Genomic DNA, 24,811 nt, shown 5'->3' on the forward strand with positions numbered 1-24,811 from the left:
TGTCACACCAATAAAGTTCCATTAAATTGAAAGTCACATTTACCATACAACCTTCTGTAGATAACTGAAAAAAAATATCCTGGTAATTCTATCATGTTTCTATTAACAGGCCCTCAGTCTACCCTCACTTTCCTCATTTGCTTTTCTGTACATTTTAAACGGCTGGAGCAGTACTTTGGGGGATTCTTCCCTGGGAAAAAGTCTCCCTTCCCACAGACATGTAGTCACTGGTGAATGGCTAGGGAAGGGTGAGATCCTAGAGGAGGCCTATTCTTGGCTGAATGTTTTTCCACATATCTGGCTCTACTCCAGCTCCAGCAATGGGTTCCTCTGGACAAACCATGACGAAGGGAACAGACTTATCTATCTGTTCCAAATGGGCTTCTCACCTTATCTATCGCAGGCAGTCAGATGATACACAGAAAACAACATTCTTTAGAGTGCTCTAAGTGTTCATAGTACTCTAAGCCCTGGTCTACACTAGGAGTTGAGGTCGAATTTAGCAGCGTTAAATCGATTTAACCCTGCACCCGTCCACACGACAAAGCCCTTTTTTTCGACTTAAAGGGCTCTTAAAATCAATTTCCTTACTCTACCCCCAACAAGGGGATTAGCGCTGAAATCGGCCTTGCTGGGTCGAATTTGGGGTACTGTGGATGCAATTAGATGGTATTGGCCTCCGGGAGCTATCCCAGAGTGCTCCATTGTCACCGCTCTGGACAGGACTCTCAACTCAGATGCACTGGCCAGGTAGACAGGAAAAGGCCTGCGAACTTTTGAATTTCAATTTCCTGTTTGGCCAGCATGGCAAGCTGCAGGTGACTATGCAGAGCTCATCAGCAGAGGTGACCATGATGGAGTCCCAGAATAGCAAAAGAGCTCCAGCATGGACCGAACAGGAGGTATGGGATCTGATCGCTGTACGGGGAGAGGAATCTGTGCTATCAGAACTCGGTTCCAGTTTTCGAAATGCCAAAACATTTGTCAAAATCTCCCAGGGCATGAAGTACAGAGGCCATAACAGGGACCCAAAGCAGTGCCGTGTGAAACTTAAGGAGCTGAGGCAAGCCTACCAGAAAGGCGAACAGCCACTCTGGGTCAGAGCCCAAAACATGCCGCTTCTATGATGAGCTGCATGCCATTTTAGGGAGTTCAGCCACCACTACTCCAGCCGTGTTGTTTGACTCCTTCAGTGGAGATGGAGGCAACACAGAAGCAGGTTTTGGGGACGAGGAAGATAGCTCACAGCAAGCAAGCAGAGAAACCATTTTTCCCAACAGCTAGGAACTGTTTCTCAACCTGCACCTGGAGCCAGTACCCCCTGAACCCACCCAAGGCTGCCTCCCGGACCCGCGAGGCAGAGAAGGGACCTCTGGTGAGTGTACCTTTTAAAATACTATACATGGTTTAAAAGCAAGCATGTTTAATGATTAATTTGCCCTAGCATTCGTGGCTCTCCTAGATATAATCCCAAAGACTTTGCAAAAGGTTTCTGGGGAGGGCAGCCTTATTCCATCCACCATGGTAGGACACTTTACCACTCCAGGCCAGTAGCACGTACTCGGGAATCATTGTAGAACAAAGCATTGCAGTGTATGTTTGCTGGCGTTCAAACAACATCCGTTCTTTATCTCTCTGTGTTATCCTCAGGAGAGTGAGATATCATTCATGGTCACCTGGTTGAAATAGGGTGCTTTTCTTAAGGGGACATTCAGAGGTGCCTGTTCCTGCTGGGCTGTTTGCCTGTGGCTGAACAGAAATGTTCCCCGCTGTTAGCCACGGGGAGGGTGGAGGGACAAACCAATATGCTCCAGCGTATGGTTGAGCTGCAGGAAAGGCAGCAGGAGCACAGACTGCTGCTACAGTCCCTGTGTAAACAACCGCCCTCCTCCCCAAGTTCCATAGTCTCCTCACCCAGATGCCCAAGAACATGGTGGGAGGGCCTCCAGCCACTCCACCACAGAGGATTGGCCAAGCAACAGAAAGCTGGCATTCAATAACTTTTAAAGTGCTATGTGGCCTTGTCCTTCCCTCTTCAACCACCCCTCCTGGTGCTTCTCTCCTCCTCCACCCCTCCTGGGCTACCTTGATAGTTATCCCCCTATTTGTGTGATGAATTAATAAAGAATGCATGAATGTGAAGCAACAATGTCTTTATTGCCTCTGCAAGCGGTGATCGAAGGGAGGAGGGGAGGGGAGGGTGGTTAGCTTACAGGGAAGTAGAGTGAACCAAGGGGCAGGGGGTTTCATCAAAGAGAAACAAACAGAACTTTCACACCGTAGCCTGGCCAGTCATGAAACTGGTTTTCAAAGCTTCTCTGATGCGCACCACGCCCTCCTGTGCTCTTCTAACCGCCCCGGTGTCTGGCTGTGCGTAACCAGCAGCCAGGCGATTTGCCTCAACCTCCCACCCCACCATAAACATCTCCCCCTTACTCTCACAGATATTGTGGAGTGCATAGCAAGCAGTAATAACAGTGGGAATATTGGTTTCGCTGAGGTCTAACCGAGTCAGTAAACTGTGACAGCGTGCCTTTAAACGTCCAAATGCACACTTTACCACCATTCTGCACTTGCTCAGTCTGTAGTTGAACAGCTCCTGACTACTGTCCAGGCTGCCTGTGTATGGTTTCATGATCCAGGGCATTAAGGGGTAGGCTGGGTCCCCATGGATACATATAGGCATTTCAACATCACCAACGGTTATTTTCTGGTCTGGGAATAAAGTCCCTTCTTGCAGCTTTTGAAACAGACCAGAGTTCCTGAAGATTCGAGCATCATGTACCTTTCCCAGCCATCCCACGTTGATGTTGGTGAAACATCCCTTGTGATCCAACAGTGCTTGCAGCACTATTGAAAAGTACTCCTTGCGGTTTATGTACTTGCCGGCTTGGTGCTCCGGTGCCAAGATAGGGATATGGGTTCCGTCTATGGCCCCACCACAGTTAGGGAATCATAGAATCATAGAATATCAGGGTTGGAAGGGACCCCAGAAGGTCATCTAGTCCAACCCCCTGCTTAAAGCAGGACCAATTCCCAGTTAAATCATCCCAGCCAGGGCTTTGTCAAGCCTGACCTTAAAAACCTCTAAGGAAGGAGATTCTACCACCTCCCTAGGTAACACATTCCAGTGTTTCACCACCCTCTTAGTGAAAAAGTTTTTCCTAATATCCAATCTAAACCTCCCCCACTGCAACTTGAGACCATTACTCCTCGTTCTGTCATCTGCTACCATTGAGAACAGTCTAGAGTCATCCTCTTTGGAACCCCCTTTCAGGTAGTTGAAAGCAGCTATCAAATCCCCCCTCATTCTTCTCTTCTGCAGACTAAACAATCCCAGCTCCCTCAGCCTCTTCTCATAACTCATGTGTTCCAGACCCCGAATCATTTTTGTTGCCCTTCGCTGGACTCTCTCCAATTTATCCACATCCTTCTTGAAGTGTGGGGCCCAAAACTGGACACAGTACTCCAGATGAGGCCTCACCAATGTCAAATAGAGGGGAACGATCACGTCCCTCGATCTGCTCGCTATGCCCCTACTTATACATCCCAAAATGCCATTGGCCTTCTTGGCAACAAGGGCACACTGCTGACTCATATCCAGCTTCTCGTCCACTGTCACCCCTAGGTCCTTTTCCGCAGAACTGCTGCCTAGCCATTCGGTCCCTAGTCTGTAGCTATGCATTGGGTTCTTCCGTCCTAAGTGCAGGACCCTGCACTTATCCTTATTGAACCTCATCAGATTTCTTTTGGCCCAATCCTCCAATTTGTCTAGGTCCTTCTGTATCCTATCCCTCCCCTCCAGCGTATCTACCACTCCTCCCAGTTTAGTATCATCCGCAAATTTGCTGAGAGTGCAATCCACACCATCCTCCAGATCATTTATGAAGATATTGAACATAACCGACCCTTGGGGCACTCCACTTGATACCGGCTGCCAACTAGACATGGAGCCATTGATCACTACCCGTTGAGCCCGACAATCTAGCCAGCTTTCTACCCACCTTATAGTGCATTCATCCAGCCCATACTTCCTTAACTTGCTGACAAGAATACTGTGGGAGACCGTGTCAAAAGCTTTGCTAAAGTCAAGAAACAATACATCCACTGCTTTCCCTTCATCCACAGAACCAGTAATCTCATCATAAAAGGCGATTAGTCAGGCATGACCTTCCCTTGGTGAATCCATGCTGGCTGTTCCTGATCACTTTCCTCTCATGCAAGTGCTTCAGGATTGATTCTTTGAGGACCTGCTCCATGATTTTTCCAGGGACTGAGGTGAGGCTGACTGGCCTGTAGTTCCCAGGATCCTCCTTCTTCCCTTTTTTAAAGATTGGCACTACATTAGCCTTTTTCCAGTCATCCGGGACTTCCCCGGTTCGCCATGAGTTTTCAAAGATAATGGCCAATGGCTCTGCAATCACAGCCGCCAATTCCTTCAGCACTCTCGGATGCAACTCGTCCGGCCCCATGGACTTGTGCACGTCCAGCTTTTCTAAATAGTCCCATTGCAGCAAAGCCATCCACTGTGACCTGCACGTTTTCCAGGGCCACTACCCTTGATATCAGCAGATCTTTGATTGCTTTGGCTACTTGCATCAAAGCAGCCCCCACAGTAGATTTGCCCACTCCAAATTGATTCCCGACTGACTGGTAGCTGTCTGGCGTTGCAAGCTTCCTCAGGACTATTGCCACTTGCTTCTCAACTGTGAGGGCTGCTCTCATCTTGGTATTCTTGCACCTCAGGGCAAGGGAAAGCAAGTCACAAAGTTCCATGAAAGTGCCCTTACGCATGCGAAAGTTTCGCAGCCACTGGGAATCGTCCCAGACCCGCAACACTATGCAGTCCCACCAGTCTGTGCTTGTTTCCCAGGCCCAGAATCGGTGTTCCACCGCATGACCCTGCCCCGTTAGCACCATGATGCCCACATTGCCAGGGCCCGTGCTTTGAGAGAAGTCTGTGTCCATGTCCTCATCACTCTCGTCACCGCGCTGACATCGCCTACTTGCCAAGTTTCACTTTGCCAGGTTCTGGTGCTGGATATACTGCTGGATAATGTGTGTGGTGTTTAATGTGCTCCTAATTGCCAAAGTGATCTGAGTGGGCTCCATGCTTGCCGTGGTATGGCGTCCGCACAGAAAAAAGGTGCGGAACGATTGTCTGCCGTTGCCCTGATGGAGGGAGGGGCGACTGACGACATGGCTTACAGGGTTGACTTACAGGGAATTAAAATCAACAAAGGGGGTTGCTTTGTTAGAAACTGAATGGCCCCCTCAAGGATAGAACTCAAAACCTCAAGGATAGAACTCAAAACTGGGTTTAGCACGCCGTTGATTTCACAGAAGGAGGGAGGGAAGAGAAAATGAATACAAAACAAATCTGGTCTATTTCTTTGAGCCACTTCATCTATCTTTATACATCTTGCTGGCAGCGGACTGTGCAGTACGACTGCTAGCCATCGTCATCTCCTGGGTGCTCGGCAGAAGACGGTGCAGTATGACTACTGGCCATCGTCTTCTGCTGGCTGCAGATTAAAAGACTGTCGGTCTTACACTGCCGGTAGGACTCAATCGCCATGAGACGAAACTTAAAAGTGAAATGACCTGGCTGAGTCACACCCATGTTTGCCCAGGCACCTGGTTAAAAGAGCACCCAGGACTACGTCGAAGATGGCTATACTGCACTGTCTGCTGCCAAAAGGCAATAAACTGCTGCTGTGTAGCAATGCAGTACCACGTCTGCCAGTATCCAGGAGACATACGGTGACGGTTCACTGAGCGGGCTCCATGCTTGTCGTGGTATGGCGTCTGCACAGGTAACTCAAGAAAAAAGGTGCAAAACAATTGTCTGCCCTTGCTTTCACGGAGGGAGGGAGGGAGGGAACAGGAGCCTGACGATATGTACCCAGAACCACCCGCGTTTTAGCCGCATCAGGCACTGGGATTTCTACCCAGAATTCAAATGGGTGGCAGAGACTGCGGGAACTGTGGGATAGCCACCCACAGTGCAATGCTATGGAAGTCGACAGTTGCCTCGGTACTGTGGACACATTCTGCCGACTACATGCACTTAGAGCATTTGTGTGGGGACACACACAATCGACTGTATAGAAACGCTTTCTACAAAACCAACTTCTATAAATTCGACCTAATTTCGTAGTGTAGACATACCCTAAAGATAAATGAGAGACGGTGGATCAGATCTGAACTTTGCACTATACTGTTATCAGAACCTGACAGCAATGGCAGTTTAACCGGCCAGAGGAAGGTTACCCTTATGTTGGGGGGATCTTGTGGTAGTAGTGAACAACCAGTGCAGAAGCTTCTGTGGCAGCCTAACCCTGATCTCCACTCTCCAGGCTCCTTTGTAATCTATGGGCATTCCTCTGTCTCTTGTAGTCTAGGGGCATTCAGGTGCTCTCACCCGCAATCAAAGAGGACAGGGAGCATAGGATGGAGTACTGCTTACTCAAGCCAGGAAGAATAGGGGGCGTTCCTCCGGTCATTTTAGGAGATTGAGAGAAAAAACAGAGGAAAAAGAAATGGAAACTGCCTGCCTAGCTCCTATACTTTACACCCAAACAGCAGGGGTAGTGGGCACAGAAGAAGAACTAGCGAGCCAGGAACCTGAATGCTATACTGGATAATCAGCCACACAAACCTTAATAGCCTGCACATGACTGGAATAGTACCAAACATATGCACCCAGCCCAGAAAAGAACTTTATTAGGGAATGTGGGTCACCTACTATTGTTCTCTTCCCATTAGAGAACGTGGGCATTCCCTTTTTGCTACCATTAAAGTCAATGGGTATGCCCCCTCAGCCTATCTCTAGTCTACAGGCATTCTTGTTAATGTTCCTTTACTTTGACCCCTGGTTTCTTCCTTTTTTTAATGACGTGCGACAAAAGGCAGACATTGCATTGTTCTCTTTGGGAATTATGTTTTTGCCTCACACCAGGAAAGACCAGCAGTGTTAGCTGATAAGTGATGCTATTTATATCCTCACACAGCACCCCTGGTGCTAGGATTGCAGCACTATTCCAGGATGTATGGAATTGTTAAAAATAGAATTCCATGGCAACACGTCTCCTTAGAGGAGCCACATCCTAACCAATTTGCATTTGCCATTGGTAATGTAGTGTTCAGAACACTACGAATTTTCATTTGAAGTCTTCTTTCCAAGTATTAAAATGTACTAGTTGCCCTGAGCCAGTGGCCTAGGGACAGTACTCTCTATTGCTATGTGGGGAAAACAAAGATTTCCATGCCAATGTCTTGTGCCCTGCCTGGCTTACTGAAATCAATGTGTTTATATTGCCTATTGTTGGGGAATTTATAAGGCTCCTGTCTCCTTACTATTATTTGAACATGTCCCTGGGGGGAAGAGTACTCACTCAACACGCGCCTCCATCCAATTAAGAGAATTATAATGGTTGCATAAAATTACAGCGTGGTTGCTTCTAGGTCCCTAACTGAAATATTACTACTGTGATGCTGGCAGACCCAGTGCTAGCTCATGCCAAGGCCCTAGGCTTCACTGAACACTGACAAATGCATAGCTGGAAACCTGTCTGGCTTGCTTACCTGTGTGTTTGTATAGTTAAAATAGATATTCGAGTTATAAGAATGTGTTTAGACTTTATGGAATGATTGTAGGATGCTGCATGTATTAATCCTACTTATAATATCTGTATCCCATGTTATAAGGTAATGTTTAAATGTTTGCTCTGTAACTATAAAAAATGTTTGCTAAGACTTTAAATCCCCCACAGTCAGGGGAGAAGCATTATAAAGTATGAAATACCAGTTTACCATAAGGTGTTATCTCCTCCCCAACAAAAGTAGGTCTACAGACATCAGACAAGCTATTGTGGTCTAAAGACTATTTGATTGCTTCCCCACAGCTCTGAAGAGAGTATGTGCACAAACCCTTGTCCAATCACAAGCTTGGACGCTGGGGAAAGGGAATAAAAATTCCTGTTAAAGAGAAATTGTTACCCCTATACTGCTTGAGCTTTGAGGGGCAAAGATTTCTAAGCATAAGCAAGGAGTCCCCAGCTGTTTAGCTTGGGTTGGCCCTAAATGACATATAAAGCTTGCATATTACAGCATCTACAATCATCCTCTGGAACCTACGACTATATCTCTGTTGTGTGTTTGTTTACTTGCTTTAACCTTGCAAATAACACATTTCTTTTCTAAGTTAATTCTTTTGTTTTAATATAGGATTCCTACAAGCATTATCTTTGAGAGATGTGTGGTGCATTTGACCTGGAGTAAGTGACTGACTGGTCCTTTGGGACTGGGAGTAACCTGAATATTGTTGTGATTTTTGGTGTAAGGGACCATCTGTCCCAGAGGCAGGCTTACCCGGGCTGCAAGATAGACCAGAGTGCCCAAGAGGACTGTTTGTGACTCCATGGTAAGGCTGTTATAGTATTTGTGGAGTTCTCAATTGATGCTTGGTTGGTGAAATCTAATTATAGAACACACAACCGGTTTGTTTCTTAACAGTCGGCCCTGAGGTTGGCACTCATGGTCGTGAGTCCCTCTAGACAGTTTGACAAGTGTGAAGATAATAAAATAGTGTGGGTGTGTGTCTTCTCTAAAAACAGATAAGTAGGTGGTGTTCCCTGAAGGCAGAACACAAGAATGCTATAGATTGTACCTGTGATGATCCCCCGAGAAGTCTGTTATCCTACAATAGACTTTACTCTGTGCATTACCATAGAGCTTTTCACAGAAATGCAGACTTTTCACCCAACATGCTTGTGCTCCTCTTCTGTAGGAGGAAGAGGACTAAGTATATGATGGAGTGTAAGCACCTCCTGCCTTCAAAGGAAGGAAGGGCTAATAAACTTCCCTGGAAGGGAGGAAAAATACTTAACGTAACTTGCGAGATTGTACAACTTGTTAGTGGGAAGGGCAGACAGCTAACCTTGGAAGAAAATATGCCTTTCAAGGCAAGGAATGGCTCTTACTCCCAGGGAATGAGACACTACCTGGCACCAAGGCTGAAGAGACCCTGCCTGTAGGGCTCAGCACTGAATCAGAATCAAGTTGGCACAAAAATATGGTACTTTTGCCTATTTGTAGTTGTGCAATCCCTTTTGTCCAGCCATCTCTTCCTAGACCCAGAGATCCCTTCCCTCCAGCTGTCCTGCTGCCAACCACCTGTGTTAAAACAAAACAGAAAATACAAGGTAAAAGATTAGATTTAAATCAAAATAATACTTTAAAACTATAAATTAAATGAAAGAGTACACCACAGCCACCTCACAACAAATTTTGATATATAGGGGGAAACCCCTCCTCCCCTGGGAAATAATAAGTGCAAACACCTACACCTGGGCTGTCTGTTTCCTTGCTACTTGGAAAACCAAATATCATTGTCCCAATTTATTTCCCTGCCATTAACAACAAACAAAACAACACCACCACCCCCGCCTCTGACACAACCAAATCCAAAGTGACAGGTTTCAGAGTAGTAGCCATGTTAGTCTGTATCCGCAAAAAGAAAAGGAGGACTTGTAGCACCTTAGAAACTAACAAATTTATTTGAGCATAAGCTTCTGTGAGCTACAGCTCACTTCATTGGATGCATGCAGTGGAAAATACAGTGGGGAGATTTATATACACAGAGAACATGAAAGTTCTGAAATTTTCACTATCCTGCTACTTTCCATTTGATGACCTCAAAGTACTTAAAGAGCCATCAATGGAATGCCAGGACACCCCTCCACCCCCAAGAGGGAGCTTTATTGCACAGTGCCTAGCACAATCGGCCTCCAATCTTGGTTGCAGCCTTTAGGGGCTGCCTCCCTACAAATAATAAATATCCAACATGGTATGTTGCTGGGAAGTGGTGTGCGGGCAGGGGCACAGTGGAAGGTTGCTTTAGATTTGGGGGTGGGGGAAGAGGATAGATCTCTCAGAGATAAAATTGTCTCCTGCCCCATGTCATAAATATAAAGGGAAGGGTAAACCCCTTTGAAATCCCTCCTGGCCAGGGGAAAGCTCCTCTCACCTGTAAAGGGTTAAGAAGCTAAAGGTAACCTCACTGGCACCTGACCAAAATGACCAATGAGGAGACAAGATACTTTCAAAAGCTGGGAGGAGGGAGAGAAACAAAGGTTCTGTGTCTGTCTGTAGTCGTCTTGGCCGGGGACAGAACAGGAATGGAGTCTTAGAACTTTTAGTAAGTAATCTAGCTAGGTATGTGTTAGATTATGATTTCTTTAAATGGCTGAGAAAAGAATTGTGCTGAATAGAATAACTATTTCTGTCTGTGTATCTTTTTTGTAACTTAAGGTTTTGCCTAGAGGGGTTCTCTATGTTTTTGAATCTAATTACCCTGTAAGATATCTACCATCCTGATTTTACAGGGGGGATTTCTTTATTTCTATTTACTTCTATTTTTTATTAAAAGTCTTCTTGTAAAACACTGAATGCTTTTTCATTGTTCTCAGATCCAAGGGTCTGGGTCTGTAGTCACCTAGGCAAATTGGTGAGGCTTTTTATCCAACATTTCCCAGGAAAGGGGGGGTGCAAGTGTTGGGAGGATTGTTTATTGTTCTTAAGATCCAAGGGTCTGGGTCTGTAGTCACCTAGGCAAATTGGTGAGGCTTTTTACCAAACCTTGTCCAGGAAGTGGGGTGCAAGGTTTTGGGAAGTATTTTGGGGGGAAGGACGCGTCCAAACAGCTCTTCCCCAGTAACCAGTATTAGTTTGGTGGTGGTAGCGGCCAGTCCAAGGACAACGGGGGTAATATTTTGTACCTTGGGGAAGTTTTGACCTAAGCTGGTAAAGATAAGCTTAGGAGGTTTTTCATGCAGGTCCCCACATCTGTACCCTAGAGTTCAGAGTGGGGAGGAACCGTGACATGAACAATCTTCCCAACAATTCATGAACAATTCATGACAATCCCAACAATTCATGAACAATGAACAATCCTCCCAACACTTGCACCCCCCCTTTCCTGGGAAATGTTGGATAAAAAGCCTCACCAATTTGCATAGGTGACCACAGACCCAAACCCTTGGATCTGAGAACAATGAAAAAGCATTCAGTGTTTTACAAGAAGACTTTTAATAAAAAATAGAAGTAAATAGAAATAAAGAAATCCCCCCTGTAAAATCAGGATGGTAGATATCTTACAGGGTAATTAGATTCAAAAACATAGAGAACCCCTCTAGGCAAAACCTTAAGTTACAAAAAAGATACACAGACAGAAATAGTTATTCTATTCAGCACAATTCTTTTCTCAGCCATTTAAAGAAATCATAATCTAACACATACCTAGCTAGATTACTTACTAAAAGTTCTAAGGCTCCATTTCTGGTCTATCCCTGGCAGAAACCAGCATACAGACAGACCCAGACCCTTTGTTTCTCTCCCTCCTCCCAGCTTTTGAAAGTATCTTGTCTCCTCATTGGTCATTTTGGTCAGGTGCCAGCGAGGTTACCTTTAGCTTCTTAACCCTTTACAGGTGAGAGGAGCTTTCCCCTGGCCAGGAGGGATTTCAAAGGGGTTTACCCTTCCCTTTATATTTATGACACCCCACAAACCCAAAATTAACTCAATAGGGCTTATGTTTTGCTTTAATTTGCTGCATGCTTTTAAAAAAGTAAAGTTAGTCATCTGTAGCCTAAATCTGTGACATCTCCAACTGACAGAAGCTCATAAAAATGAGGTCCTCAGCTGGGAACTATGTCTTCAGTTCCACACAGTCAATGTGTTTACTCTTGGCTACTCACAATCCTCCTTAACTGTTATGATGACATATAGGTGGCTCAGAAGCTGGCCAGAAGTAAGGTACAAGGTACCAGGCTTAAGTGGGCACATTGGCTAACACTATGTATATCTTTCTCTTTTATGAGAAAATGTTCCTTTGGATCAATTGTGAGGCACTTAACATCATTGGTTCTCTAGACTTGGATTCTTAACTGTGAAAGAAAGGAAATGTAGAGGCCATAGGCATTTCTTGCAAACCAGTTACTATTACTTGGGGAGTTAACCTGTAAACGTCTACCCTTAGACAATGCATATAATCATTCCAATGTCAGGTAATAGGAAAAAGCCAAACTGCGCTAGGAAGGATTGAATCAGACAAAGTTCCAAGCACAAGTTGTACATATATCCAAAATACTACTAATTACCGGTTATCAGACAAACATCTTATTAGTCATCCAATGGGTATGCTATCCTTCTTACATACAAAGACCAATCAAAAAACATTGTCAGCAAAATAAGATTTGCTTGTCTGGGCAATAAAGTGAATATGCATAAAGGAAAGAAGATAATCCACTTTCTAGCCACACTCAGCTCTCTACAATAATATAACAGGCTGTGACCATTATGATTCAAAGTGTGAAAACGATTGTCAGCAGATTCCTATATACTATAAACAAGGATCGTGTTAATTTTCCTGCCAACACTTCCACAGCTGATAGACTGCAGGATTAGGGCAGGAGTGTATTGGATCAGATGGCCTTTTTCTGCTCCTAAAATAAATTCATGCTCCTATTTAAACCTACTTGTCATATAATGCTCAGCTGAATCAGTAGGGTGACCAGGTGTCCAGTTTTTGAACCCAGTCGACAAGCGCTGACCAGGCCGTTGACTGTCCAGTTGGCAGCACTGTGGCAGCAGGGCTCCTGGGAAACAGCAGAATGTCCACCCTCCGGGCCCTATGCGTAGGGGCAACCCGGGGCCTCTGCATGCTGCCACCGCCCCAAGCGCCACCCCTGCAGCTCCCATTGGCTGGGAACTGCAGCCAATGGGAGCTACGGGGGTGGTGCCTGTGGATGGGGCAATGCGCAGAGCTGCCTGGCCGCACCTTCGCGTAGGAACCAGAGGGGGACATGCCGCTGCTTCGGGGAGATGCTTGAGGTAAGCGCCGCCTGCACCCTGACCCCTTCCTGGGCCCCAGGCCCCAACCCTGAACCCCTCCCGCCCTCTGAACCCCTTGATCCCGGCCTGGAGCACTCTCCTGCACCCCAAACCCCTCATCCCTAGCCCCACTCTAGAGCCCACACCTCCAGCCAGAGTCCTCACTCCCCCCCTGAACCGCAGCCCCCTGCCCCATCCCTGATCCCCTCCCGCCCTCCAAACCCCTCAGTCCCAGCCCGGAGCATCCTCCTGCACCCCATATCCCTCATCCATGGCCCCACCCCAGAGCATGCACCCCCAGCCAGACCCCCCTGCACCCAACCCCGAGCCCAAGCCTGAAGCCTTCTCCCGCACTCTGAGCCCCTCATTTCTGGCCCCACTCAGAGCCCACACGCCCAGCCAGAGCCCTCACACACACACCCCCTGCACCGCAACCCCTTGCCCCACCCCAGAGCCCCCCTCCTGCAGCCCAAACCCCTCATCCCCACCCTCACCCCAGGGCCCGCACCCCCAACTGGAGCCCTCCTGCCCTCCCGCACCCCAACCCCCAGCATGGTGAAAGTGAGTGAGGGTGGGGGAGAGCGAGCGATGGAGGGTAGGGTGGGCAGGGCCTCATAGAAGGGGTGGAGCATGGGTGGGTCTTCAGGGGAAGGGGTGGGGCATGGGGCTGGGCAAGGGTGTTCAGTTTTGTGCTATTAGAAAGTTGGCAACCCTATGAATCAGCTTTGATATCTGGCTTAATTTATATATAGACTTGGAGAAGACCCAAACTGTGTTTTGTGGTTGAAAGGTGGTGTAGCCAAAGCCAAGTAATCTACATTCTGTAGGAGCAGGGCAGAGCCATTATTAACTCTTTACTGAGGATTTGGCCCTGTTGAGGCATCTCAGCCCAAATGGCTTACCATGATTTTGTGAATGCACAGAACCCTTATTTGTGTAAGATGGGTTTTTTTCTCCTTCGCCAGTCTGAATAGTAAGACATTTTGTGTTATCAGCATCTAAGCTTGGGCCTGTGCTCATCCATTTGAAGACATTCTCTCAGCTACTGCAGTGACAAATTGTGCTTCAATCCTGAAGGTCATTATATGGTAGATAAAGAGATGCCCATAAAATCATGCTCTGACTCTTCTGAAGTCTAAATAGTTTGAGTGAAGAGACCTTCAGTGGCTGCTTCTTACCTTTCCTCGTGTGACCTTTGTAGTTGGGACAGGATTAGATTCTATAAACATCAGGTGAAAGCACTGATTAAGGCTTTTTATTTTTTAATATACTATCACCAAAAGAAAATATTTGGAAATGCATAACCCCCTGTCAACATAACATCACTATTAATCTCATGGAGTATTTCTAAATGTTTTCTTTAGGCATCTGAATGAAGGTCATGTTAATCAGTCCTTACAAAAAACTGCATAGCATTTAGATACTTTCAGTGAACTGATATATTAAGTATTTCCTAGTTTGCAGTGGCTGTTTTACCAGAGAAAGGCTCAACTATTTCTTCTATCCTATTTTTGTACTGGAGTAAATGGCAATTAAGTATATGATTCTTACAGTTATAGCTTCATATAAGAAACTGATTTGCGCATCTGCACCGGGACAGCAAGAACCCTGGTGCTTCCATTTCTTGAGCTCAAAAGAGTCAGAGCAGTGGGCTGTGGCCTTACTGCACCCCATTCCACAGAAGGCAAACGATATGCTGGAATCAGGGCTGCAACTCCATTAACTTCAACAGAGTTGTTATACCAGAGCTGAGTTTGGCCCCAAAGGATGACAGTCCTTGTAACACTTTAACTTGCTAATGTAACTGCAAGATATTTTTCATATTCATGTAATTATCTAATCTTTTTTTAAAAATTTTTTTGCTGAAGTGTTTGCTTCTCATCCTGTGGCAGGGTAGGTTATACAGCAGAGCAAACAGGACAGTAAATAAGATTGTGTGCCCCACATTGGAGTATAGAAGATAAATAACAGTACATAAACAACTGTTCAAGAACACATCCTGACTGATTATTTTAAAGAAGCTCACTGTATTCTAATAGCTGAATTATTAACTATTTTAAGAGGAACTTATATCAAAGTTAGTTTTGTTTTTTAAAGCTGTCACTTAATTTATGCAAACTTACCAGCAGTCCTAGCTTGGCCAGGACAGGCCCGGATTTGTGACACCAATTCCAGGAAATTGGCATCAATTCCTGTGTCCTAGGTATGTTCAGAGACCTGTTCCTCAAGAAAACTAACCGCTCAAGCCACTTGCTCCTTGGTATCCATCCCTTCCAGTGAAGCACTTAGCAGCTCTCTTGCAGGGCTTTTGTTGCTAGTTTTCCTGTAAGAGGCTTCTATATAAAGAGGTTTATATAAAAGGTTTAGAAACTATGACCTATGAAGAAAGTCTTTTTTTTTTTTTTTTTTAAAAAGCCTGAAAGGGGACCTGATAACACCCTTTAAATACGTGAAGAGCTGTTATAAAAAGGATGGTGATCAGTTGTTCTCCATGTCCACTGAAGGTAGGACAAGAACTAGTGGGCTTAATCTGCAGCAAGAGAGAGAGAGTTTAGATATTAGAACTATAAGGATAGTTAAGTACTAAAGTAGACTACAAAGGAAAGTTTGGAAACCCTGTCATTGGAGGTTTTTAAGAACAGATTAGGCAAACACCTGTCAGAGATGGTCTAGATTTATCTGCAGCAGGCTGGACTGGATGACCACTCAAGATCACATCTAGTCCTATAAGAAAAAGGCTTTTGTCTGCAGCCATATTAAAAGAGCAGCAGCCATTAGCTAAAAAAGCAGGAAGTCACAACCTCACATTCCATTTAAATTACATTAAAACAATGTAATATCAGGCTGTTTAGGAGATCCTGTCCTAATAATATCACCCACTATCACCAGATAAAGAAACAGATCTTAAGATGGTTAAAGAAAACTTAGTTTGATAGCATTCTTATCTGGCAAGAAATCACTTATCAATAGTTGTGGTTGTGAAATCCTCATTTCTTTCTTGTTTTATCTTTATGGTCCCCACTTCCCTATTGTTTGTTTGTATGATCTCTCTCTGGTTCTTTGATTGTTTCTGTTTCATAATTAATTTTGCTAGGTGTAAATTAATTAAGGTGGTGGGGTATGATTGGTTAGAGAATTTTGTTACACTATGTTAGGATTGGTAAAATTTTAGTAAAATGAGTGGTTAAAGTATAGCTAAGTAGGACTCAAGTTTCACTATGTAAACAGGGGTCCAAAAGGAAGTTTTTTGGGAACCAACTCCAGAACACAGCCCCAAGAACAGAGCTGCCAGACCTCAACACTCTGCCAATGACACCGTGCAGAAACTGGAGTCCCGCAGATGGACCTGATCCTGACTGGCCAACAGGGAAAAGTTCATCTGTCTTATTGGGAGTGGTGAGCATTGTATGTGTAACGTGTACATTCTGTTTTGGTGGTTGTTAATAAATAGAGGTTACATAGGATATTACTGTGTAAGGCTCTTTGCAGGATTGCGGGGTCTTTTACCAGTAAGAGAGTAAGGTTACGCCTGAGCCCACAGAAGGATAAGAATGGGTGCCTAGTGTAACCCTTCTGCCCGTCAGAGTTGGCAGCAACAAGGGCCGGGTTCAATATCTAGGGGTTCCATTCCAATAACACAATGCAAACCGGCTCGAGCCCCCACCCAGTGACCTGGGAAAAATATATACCACCCCCGCTGGGCGCCTCCAAGAGGCAATACTTCCCCTCTCGCAAGCACATAGTCTGAGTGTAGCAAAAGTCTTTTAATAACAGAGAGAAACAATGTGGCATTATGTTGGGGAAACACCCCCAACAGGATTCATAACACAACCCATGAGCAAAAACAACCCCACCCCAGGCAAATTGGGGCATGCCCTTTTCCCTTTGGTTCTTGAGTCCAGCAACCCCAAATCACCCAAAGTCCCAAAAGTCCAATGCCCCAAAAGTCTCTGTCCCTGGTCAGGGCAGCCCCAGAGTTCGAAAGTTTATCGGCGGAGCTTTACCTCCCAACCTGGGTGGAAATGGGACGGGGTAAGAGGCACCTTACGTGATCTGAAGCTGACCGCCCCATAGCTCCATAGCGGCGCTCCGCCAGCCGCCCCACGAACTCCTTCGCTCAGCTGCGCTCCGCTCCGCCAGCCGCCCCACAAACTCCCTCGCTCAGCTGCGCTCCGCTCCGCCAGCCGCCCCACGAACTCCTTCGCTCAGCTGCCCCACGAACTCAGCTCCACGGCCCACAAGCAGCTCCTGCCATCCACACACTGCTCCGCGTCGAATTGCTTCACCAGCCGTCCCGCAAACTGCTCCACAATATATCTTCAGGCTCCCCCACTACTTAACACAACACTCAGTGATTTCAGCTCTTAGGTGAATTCAGCTTATAGTAGGGGAGCCCCAGTGCTGGTGCACTGTCAGCCCAAAGTGAGCTCAGCAGCCTATAACTAGACTTCTAACGAAATCAAAATTAGCTCTGATATTCCACAGTGGAGAGAGGAGGAAGTGCAATCAGCATGTAAGGCCCTCACCAAGGGGCCCATGCCACCAAGTACTACTACTTGTCCCCAGCCTCTCTCCATTCACACAGTTTTGGAACCCATGACCCTTGCCTAGCGAGTGCTACTTAGTTGATGGTGAATCCCTCCATCATAACAAAAGGCCACGTACAGTTCCAAGCACAGTTCCCATAATCAGGGTAATAACAATTTATTCTTCCTGCCCCAATAACAGAGACACTGGGGATCCCACAGCAGCCAAAGTGACCATTTGGGCAGCTATGGTCTCATTCTAGGCGTGGTGGGTGTGCCTATGCAAATGAGATCGGCCCCTGAAGTTCTTTTCCACAACTTGCCACACCTCAACACCAGATGTCAGGGTGGAGCTCATCCTGACACTGCTTACACTAGATTGACAGCCTGAGCCCGAGGAACAGGGTAAGGATGGGTCCCTAAATTAAGAGGGTTACGCCTTGAGCCCTAGGAACTGGGTAAAGGTGGGTGCCCCTAGAGTGTGAGAGTAACAGAAATTTTGTGCGGGTAACAAGCCCTAAATTTCTATGAAGTAGAGCTTCTACTCTGGCATCCAGCAGATCCCCTGCAGAGTCAGGATGAGATCCTCACTACTGTCTTTTCCCAATCCAGTGACACCCCCTTCTCTGCCTCCATCCCCATTACCAAACAAACACCCTTGCTCCTCTCCAGATCTGGATTCTCTGCAAAGTTGGCAGCTGTGTATATGCATAAGAATCCGGCTAAGATAATGCTGGCTATCCTCATTTCCAGAGAGCAACACTGTTGCCGGCACCCAGTGCCAGAGGCGAACAACAGCAAGGTTCGTTGCCCGATGTGCGTCACCCAATAATCACAATGGTGTGGAGAAGCAGAAAAGTTTATTTGAAGCTTCAAAGAAGGTACAGGGAGAATAGAATCTCAATTCCTGCACACAGAGCAGCAAGTTACACAGGCTTTTATACATCCTTTCTTCAGCATACTTATCCAATAGCAAGCTGCTCTAAGTATCCATATAGCCAGCCAATCCAGTTACCAGCTAGTTCCCTTGTTAAACCATACATAAAGCTGTTTTATTCAGCACTGTTCTTCCATATCTGCCCTGTTTGGCCTTGTTTAGTTTCAGGCAGTCTGACTCTGCAACATATTGTTGCAGATCCTCAGCATAACTGCTGCGAGTGCCTCCAGGCGGTGGGGGCAAGGACACTTGGGCCTAGTGCAAGGGGGCTTCGACACTCGTGGTCTTCCATCCCCTCGAGTTACCTAATGGCCATGCCCAGTGTCCCCAACAACACTAAACCTACTTTCATTTGCCTCTTCAAAAGCAATAGCAACATTTATTTCCTAGTCTAAAACAAGTGTGAATGTGTTTGACTTGGTGGAACAAAACAGTACAATTCATTTTTCAGTGTCCTCAGGCTGATCCCAGCTGGCAGTGTAGGCAGCTGCAGGCCATTTTTCACCCATCCCTCTGTAGCTGTATCATTCCTCTCATCAGAATGTTTCTTAAAATAATGTTGTTCCATATTTCTCAGATCATTTCCTTTTGCCTTCATGAAACAGGAAGCTGAAGAAATCTCTCCTCCTAGCTCTGTCAAGAACTTCCTGTTTGGCTCTCGATCAAAAAATCCAGCCACTCACTTGATTTTTTTTTTTTTAAGTTTTTTTCATTGCAATAAGAAAAGCAATTCAAGAACTACTGTAAGAGGCTGACTTGATATGAAGACCTAATTTTGGTAATTCTCCACAACAACTGTGCATGGAGAATACAAAATGAAGAACTGCAGAAAATCCCCAGCATTCATGATATTCAATTGTTGTTAATTTCAAGTGACACCAGCATAATAGATGTGTATGCTGTCAGAAAGGAACTATAATCAAATAACATGAAATGATGTGTCATGGGTATATTTATAGCCATCTCCATTGCATCTCTCATTCTATTTTTAGAAACATATTACTCTTTATAAGTGTTCCCTGGCTCCAAATGTTTGACTTCCCAGAGAACGTTTTTCCTTCTGCTCCATATATTTTCTGATTTGTATTACTATTCACTGCATTTATTATGATGTTCTTTAACTTAGTTTGCAGCTTTGAGACCAATTGGCGTAGCTTCTCCCTCAAAGAGTTTCACACCCCACGTAGTGCTCATAAATAGACCTGGCAGAATTGGATTTTCATCTTATATCAGCTCTGCCCTATATAGAGTTTAAAAATAGAATAGCCAGTGTCCTATCAACCATGCAAAAATAAGCTCTACAAACTATGCATGCATGAACACTGTCATTCCTTTGAAAAAGATTCACTGCAAATTACGAAATAGGACTCTCCTTTAAGTGTGTAGTCTTCAATTGCATACATACAAAATGGGAAATGACTGACTATGATGGAGTACTGTAGAAAGAATTCTGGGAGTTTTCGTGGATCACAAGCTAAATGAGTCAACAGTGTAATACTGTTGCAAAACAAGCAAACGTAATTCTGGATGTATTAGCAGGAGTTTTGTAAGTAAGATATGTGAAGTAATTCTTCCACTCTACTCCACGCTGATTAGGCTCAGCTGGAGTATTGTGTCCAGTTCTCAGCGCCACATTTCAGGAAAGATGTGCACAAATTGGAGAAAGGCCATAGGAGAGCAACAAAAATGATTAAAGTCTAGAAAACATGACCGATGAGGAAAGATTGAAAAACTTGGGTTTTACTCTGGAGAAGAGAAGACCCAGTGGGGACATAACTGTTTAAGTACATAAAAGGTTGTTACAAGGATGAGGGTGAAAAATTGTTCTCCTTAACCTTTGAGGATAGTACAAGAAGCAATAGGCTTGAATTAAAGCAAGGAAGGTTTAGGTTGGACATTAGGAAAAGCTTCCTAACTATCAGGGTAGTTAAGTACTGGAACAAATTGCCGAGGGAGGTTGTGGAATCTTCATCCTTGGAGGTTTTTAAGAGCAGATTAGACAAACACCTGTCAAGAATGGTCTAGTTATTTACTTAGTCCTGCCTTGACTGCAGGGGACTGGACTAGATAACCTATTGAGATCCCTTCCAGTCTTACACTTCTCTGATTCATGTTGTGTCTGATTGCTTGATGTGGATAAAAGTCCAAGCCCTTAAGGTAAAGTAATCAATCATGTTTAATCATGGCTGCAGCCAAGGACATTAGTTGCTAATGAGTTGGCCAGCTGGTACAGTCAAACCATATCAGACTTAGTTTCTAGAAATCACTTTCTAGACTGTGCCACACTACCAAACCATGTTAGAAACTCTTTTAGTGGGAAGAAGAAAAGGAGTACTTGTGGCACCTTAGAGACTAACAAATTTATTTGAGCATAAGCTTTCGTGAGCCACAGCTCACATCATCGGATGCATTCGATGCTTTTAGTGGGAACACTGTTTAAACTTATTTTTAAACAGTTCCCTTGCACAATTAAAAGACCAATGTAATTGAGGCTTAAACCAGACATTATGCTACTTTGAATGAATGTGTCATTTCAGCTGCACAGATGCCATAAGATTACCACAGCATTCAATTTGATCAGAAACAACTTTATCACCATCTTTCTCAATGTCTGATTCAGACAAGTGAATTAATACAGCGAACCACATTTTTTTAACTTTTTCACTATTGACATCCAATTCATATTCTGGAAATAGAAATGAATCAGAGGGGGTAACACAGAAATAGAGGGAGGACAGGGAAGTAATTGTACTTACAATGCTTGCTTAGTCGTTGTGGTCCAAATTTTTAAAAGATATTTAGGCATTGTTCCTCTCAACATTAATTTCAATGGGAGTTAAGCATCCAGGTGCTCTTGAAAATCCCACTAGGATTTTCTATCTAAATCTTTAGGTACCTAAATGCCTTTCAGATCTGGTCCTTATATGCTTAAGTCTCAGTGAAAGTCAATAGGACTTCAGATACTAAGTGCCTCCTATTTTTGATAATCCCCTCAAAGAAGGAAGTTTGGCCAGCTGATGTTTTTCAACAATTTTCTGTGAGGAGTTGGTAAAAAGGAAAGCCATAACAGCCTAACACTCAGCTCTTTGGTCCGACTCCTTGCCATTTGTGATGCTCCACCATCTCAAAATAATGGAAAAAGCAGGAGTTACAACAGTTAGGAGTTTTTAAAATACATCAGTAACATAAAAACTCAACTGAATGGTAAAAGATATATATGCTTCAAAGTATATGCCAGATTATAATTAACAGGTGGCAGGGAGAAACTTTTTCTCACTGTGTGCAGGTTATTTCATAACTGCCTATTTCAGCATTTCTTACACAAAATTATGTATATCCCCCCACCATATTATTGCCTTTGTGACACAAACTTGCCCCAACCCCAACTCTGTCCCTGTGTAGTTCAAGTGGATCAATGCAAGGGCTTTTAGGTACCCCTTATCAGCTTGCATTGAATCATTCAGCCCTGGCATAAACTGCAAGCAAGCAGGATTTGGCCAAACGTATGTGGTTTCTTATGAAGCTCTCATTCCACTTAGAATCATAGAGTATCAGGGTTGGAAGGGACCTCAGGAGATCATCTTCCACTATTTACTATAATTATAACAAAAAATGAAATGGTGTCAAGAGGGGTAAAAAGCTAAGACAAATTCTGAAACGTATTCCTTTGTGGGCAAAATTCATCATGCCTACAGCCAAACACAATTTTCTTAAAAACCAGCGTGTCATCTTAAAAATGGACCTTTTATTAATTAAAAGCATATTAAATTTCTTTCAAACATATTTCAAATGTTATTCAAAAGGTACAGGTGGCTAGAGCCATGGATAAGGAATACTCTCTTTAGATCAAACAAGCCATGCAGCAGCCAATACTTCCAAGAGCTCTCTGTTGATCCTCTTGAAGGGTTCACAAAAAGAAAAGGAGTACTTGTGGCACCCTAGAGACAAACCAATTTATTTGAGCATAAGCTTTCGGGAGCTACAGCTCACTTCATCGGATGCATTGCTTATGCTCAAATAAATTGGTTAGTCTCTAAGGTGCCACTAGTCCTCCTTTTCTTTTTGCGAATACAGACTAAGACGGCTGTTACTCTGAAACTTGAAGGGTTCAGGCTCCAAATGTAGGGGGTAATTCTCGCAAAATGTTGGGGTAATCTTTGCAAATTTACTCTTTACTACGGGTAAACAGGGGAAACACACAAGGAGAAGAGGGAAACGTTTGTCTTTAGGTGACATTTTATGCTTTAGGCCAGCTTCCCTCTCCCCCCGCTTTTGTGTCCCCAATCTGCATTTGGCAGGAGCAGGAGGAACATAGCTATTGGTATATTACATTTGCTTCCTTGCAGTGATGGCACGGGCTGGGAGCCGTCGGACAGTCACTACATCCGCTCCCCCCGGGCATGCTCAGTGCTGCGAGGGAGCGACGCAGCCCCGAGGCGAGGCGAGGCGAGGCGGGGCGGGGCGGGGAAGGCGGAGGCTAGGGGGCCCCGCCCCCGCCCCCGGGGCCGGGGCCGTGGCCGTGCAGCGCGAGCTGCAGCCGCTGGGATCAGTGATGGCTCCGTGGGTCTCCCCGACTCCCCCTGCGCCGGGCGCCCAGGGGAACCCCTCCGACCTCGGTGGGTGACTCCGTTGTTTCCTTGCGCCGCGCGGGAGTTTCGGGGGCGGGGGGAACGAACGCTGGGCCGGGCCTGGAGCCGCCGCCGCCCCGCCGAGCACCCGCTTCCCGGCCCCTGACCTTCCCTAGCCCTCCCTAGGGCCTCTCCCCGCGCCTGGGTTCGCCTGCCCCGGCTGCGGCCTCCCGGTGCTGCGCGCCTGACTCCCGCCGAGCACCCTGGTGCTTCTCCCCGCCGCCCTTCCCCGGAGCAGGCAGCGTTCCTCCGTGGGCGTCCGCCACGGGCCGCCCCAGAGCCTCCCTCAGTCCCCGTCCCAGCCCATAGATCTCCCGGGACCCCTCCCCGTATCTTCCCCCGGCTCCCCGTCCCACCCAGGCGTCCGCTAGCGCAGCGCCCCCCTCTGCCTCCCTTTCCCTGCGCACTGACTTCCCCGGGGGCCGGCGCGCTCGCCACTACCTGCCTGCCTGGCCTGGGCACCCCCGGCGGGGAGCAGAGGCAGCCGGAGCTCTGGGGGCGACCCCGGTCCTTCCGGCTAACTAGCCCAGTGCAGCCGCTTGTTACTGAGAGGCGCCGCCTCCGGAGTCGCCTAATCTCTGCCCGAAGTGAGAGCGGCAGGCTGGGGCCACAGGCGCTTTTTGAGGAGTTGTATTATGTAGTCTCCGGGTTGGGCACCCGAGCTGGGTGAGGAGAAGCAGAGCTCGGGCTGGGTATTTCTTCTCTCCCTTCCGAGCCTTTCTCTTGGCGATCTTACTTTTCTGATAGTTGAAAGAGGTCCCCCCCTCTCTCCCCCACCGATGAGGGTTCACTTTGGTACAGCTTCTTGTGTAATATCCCATAACTAGAGGCATAGCTGAGGGTAAGGAGGTCCCTGCAGTGTTTCAAAGCTGTAGCAAGAAAATTCTTGTTTTTTCAGGTTCACCTCACGTTGCAAGTTGCCCAATTTTTGCTAAAACAAAACTCTAAAATATTGGTTTCAGGGCTGTTTTTTTGCTTTTCTTATATGAATTTGGCATGTCTAAGTTAAACTTGGATCCAAAATTAAGTCACACAAATTCAAGGCAGATGACTTGTCTTCAGATGCTTCCTGTTGCTGTTTGAGGTTTCAGAGTAGCAGCCGTGTTAGTCTGTATTTGCAAAAAGAAAAGGAGTACTAAGAAACCAATTTATTTGAGCATAAGCTTTTGTGAGCTACAGCTCACTTCATCGGATGCATTCAGTGGTATTTGTAGCTCACGAAAGCTTATGCTCGAATAGATTGGTTAATCTCTAAAGTGCCACTAGTACTACTTTTCTTATAACAAAGTTTATAATCTACTGGGTGTATTCATCCTATTTGTATGCATGCATCATTCTTGTTTCTGAAGCTAGAAGTATAACTCTGAAATCCTGTTGTAATTATGCAAAGTGTGGGCCATTAATGGTGGTTTAGAATCTTGATGGCTCCCATTGACTAGGACAGTTGGTTGTAAATGGCTCCGTTTACTTGCAAACCTTCATATACACCTGTGGGCCAGCCCAGGAAGAATGGAGGCTGGGGTCTCACAGGACATGTGATCATGTCACCTGATACTGGAATCCATCTTAAATCTGGTACTTTTCCATTTAGAAGGAGGGGTGGGGACAAGCACAGACAAAAGATTCTCACCTTGTGCCAAAGCTATAAAAGGCGGTGGAACAGAACAAAGGGGGCTTCCAGTCCGGAGAAAACCCCCAGTTAACACCTAAGATGTCTGCTGGAACTAATAAGGACTGTACCAGGGGACAGGATTGGGCCCAGACTAGGAAGGGGTCTAGTCTGTGAAAGAAGCTTATTGAAACATCTCTGAGGGTGAGAGATGACC

General features: G+C 45.8%; 1 protein-coding gene and 2 long non-coding RNA genes across 7 annotated transcripts in view; 2 read left to right on the forward strand and 1 right to left on the reverse strand.

The window, feature by feature from the left end:
* Positions 1–1,120: 1,120 nt before the first annotated feature.
* On the forward strand, positions 1,121–16,451 carry LOC140910687 (uncharacterized). Its single transcript, XR_012158695.2, has 3 exons — positions 1,121–1,375; positions 8,230–8,425; positions 16,123–16,451. It is a non-coding gene; the product is annotated as an uncharacterized LOC140910687 (long non-coding RNA).
* On the reverse strand, positions 7,308–23,691 carry LOC140910688 (uncharacterized). Its single transcript, XR_012158696.2, has 2 exons — positions 23,427–23,691; positions 7,308–9,177 (listed from the first exon to the last, which is right to left on the reverse strand). It is a non-coding gene; the product is annotated as an uncharacterized LOC140910688 (long non-coding RNA).
* The window catches only part of RELL1 (RELT like 1), a 57,708-nt gene continuing 55,587 nt past the window's right edge, over positions 22,691–24,811 (forward strand). For all 5 annotated transcript variants that reach the window (XR_012158694.2, XM_073342312.2, XM_073342310.2 and 2 more), the window contains exon 1: positions 22,691–22,973. Coding sequence is in view for 4 of the 5 variants with exons in the window: in XM_073342312.2 (XP_073198413.2) it covers positions 22,706–22,973 (268 nt within the window). In the remaining variant the exon portion in view is untranslated. The remainder of the gene's footprint in view (positions 22,974–24,811) is intronic.

Source organism: Lepidochelys kempii, chromosome 4, assembly GCF_965140285.1.
Source record: "Lepidochelys kempii isolate rLepKem1 chromosome 4, rLepKem1.hap1, whole genome shotgun sequence".
Classification (NCBI taxonomy): Eukaryota; Metazoa; Chordata; order Testudines; family Cheloniidae; genus Lepidochelys; species Lepidochelys kempii.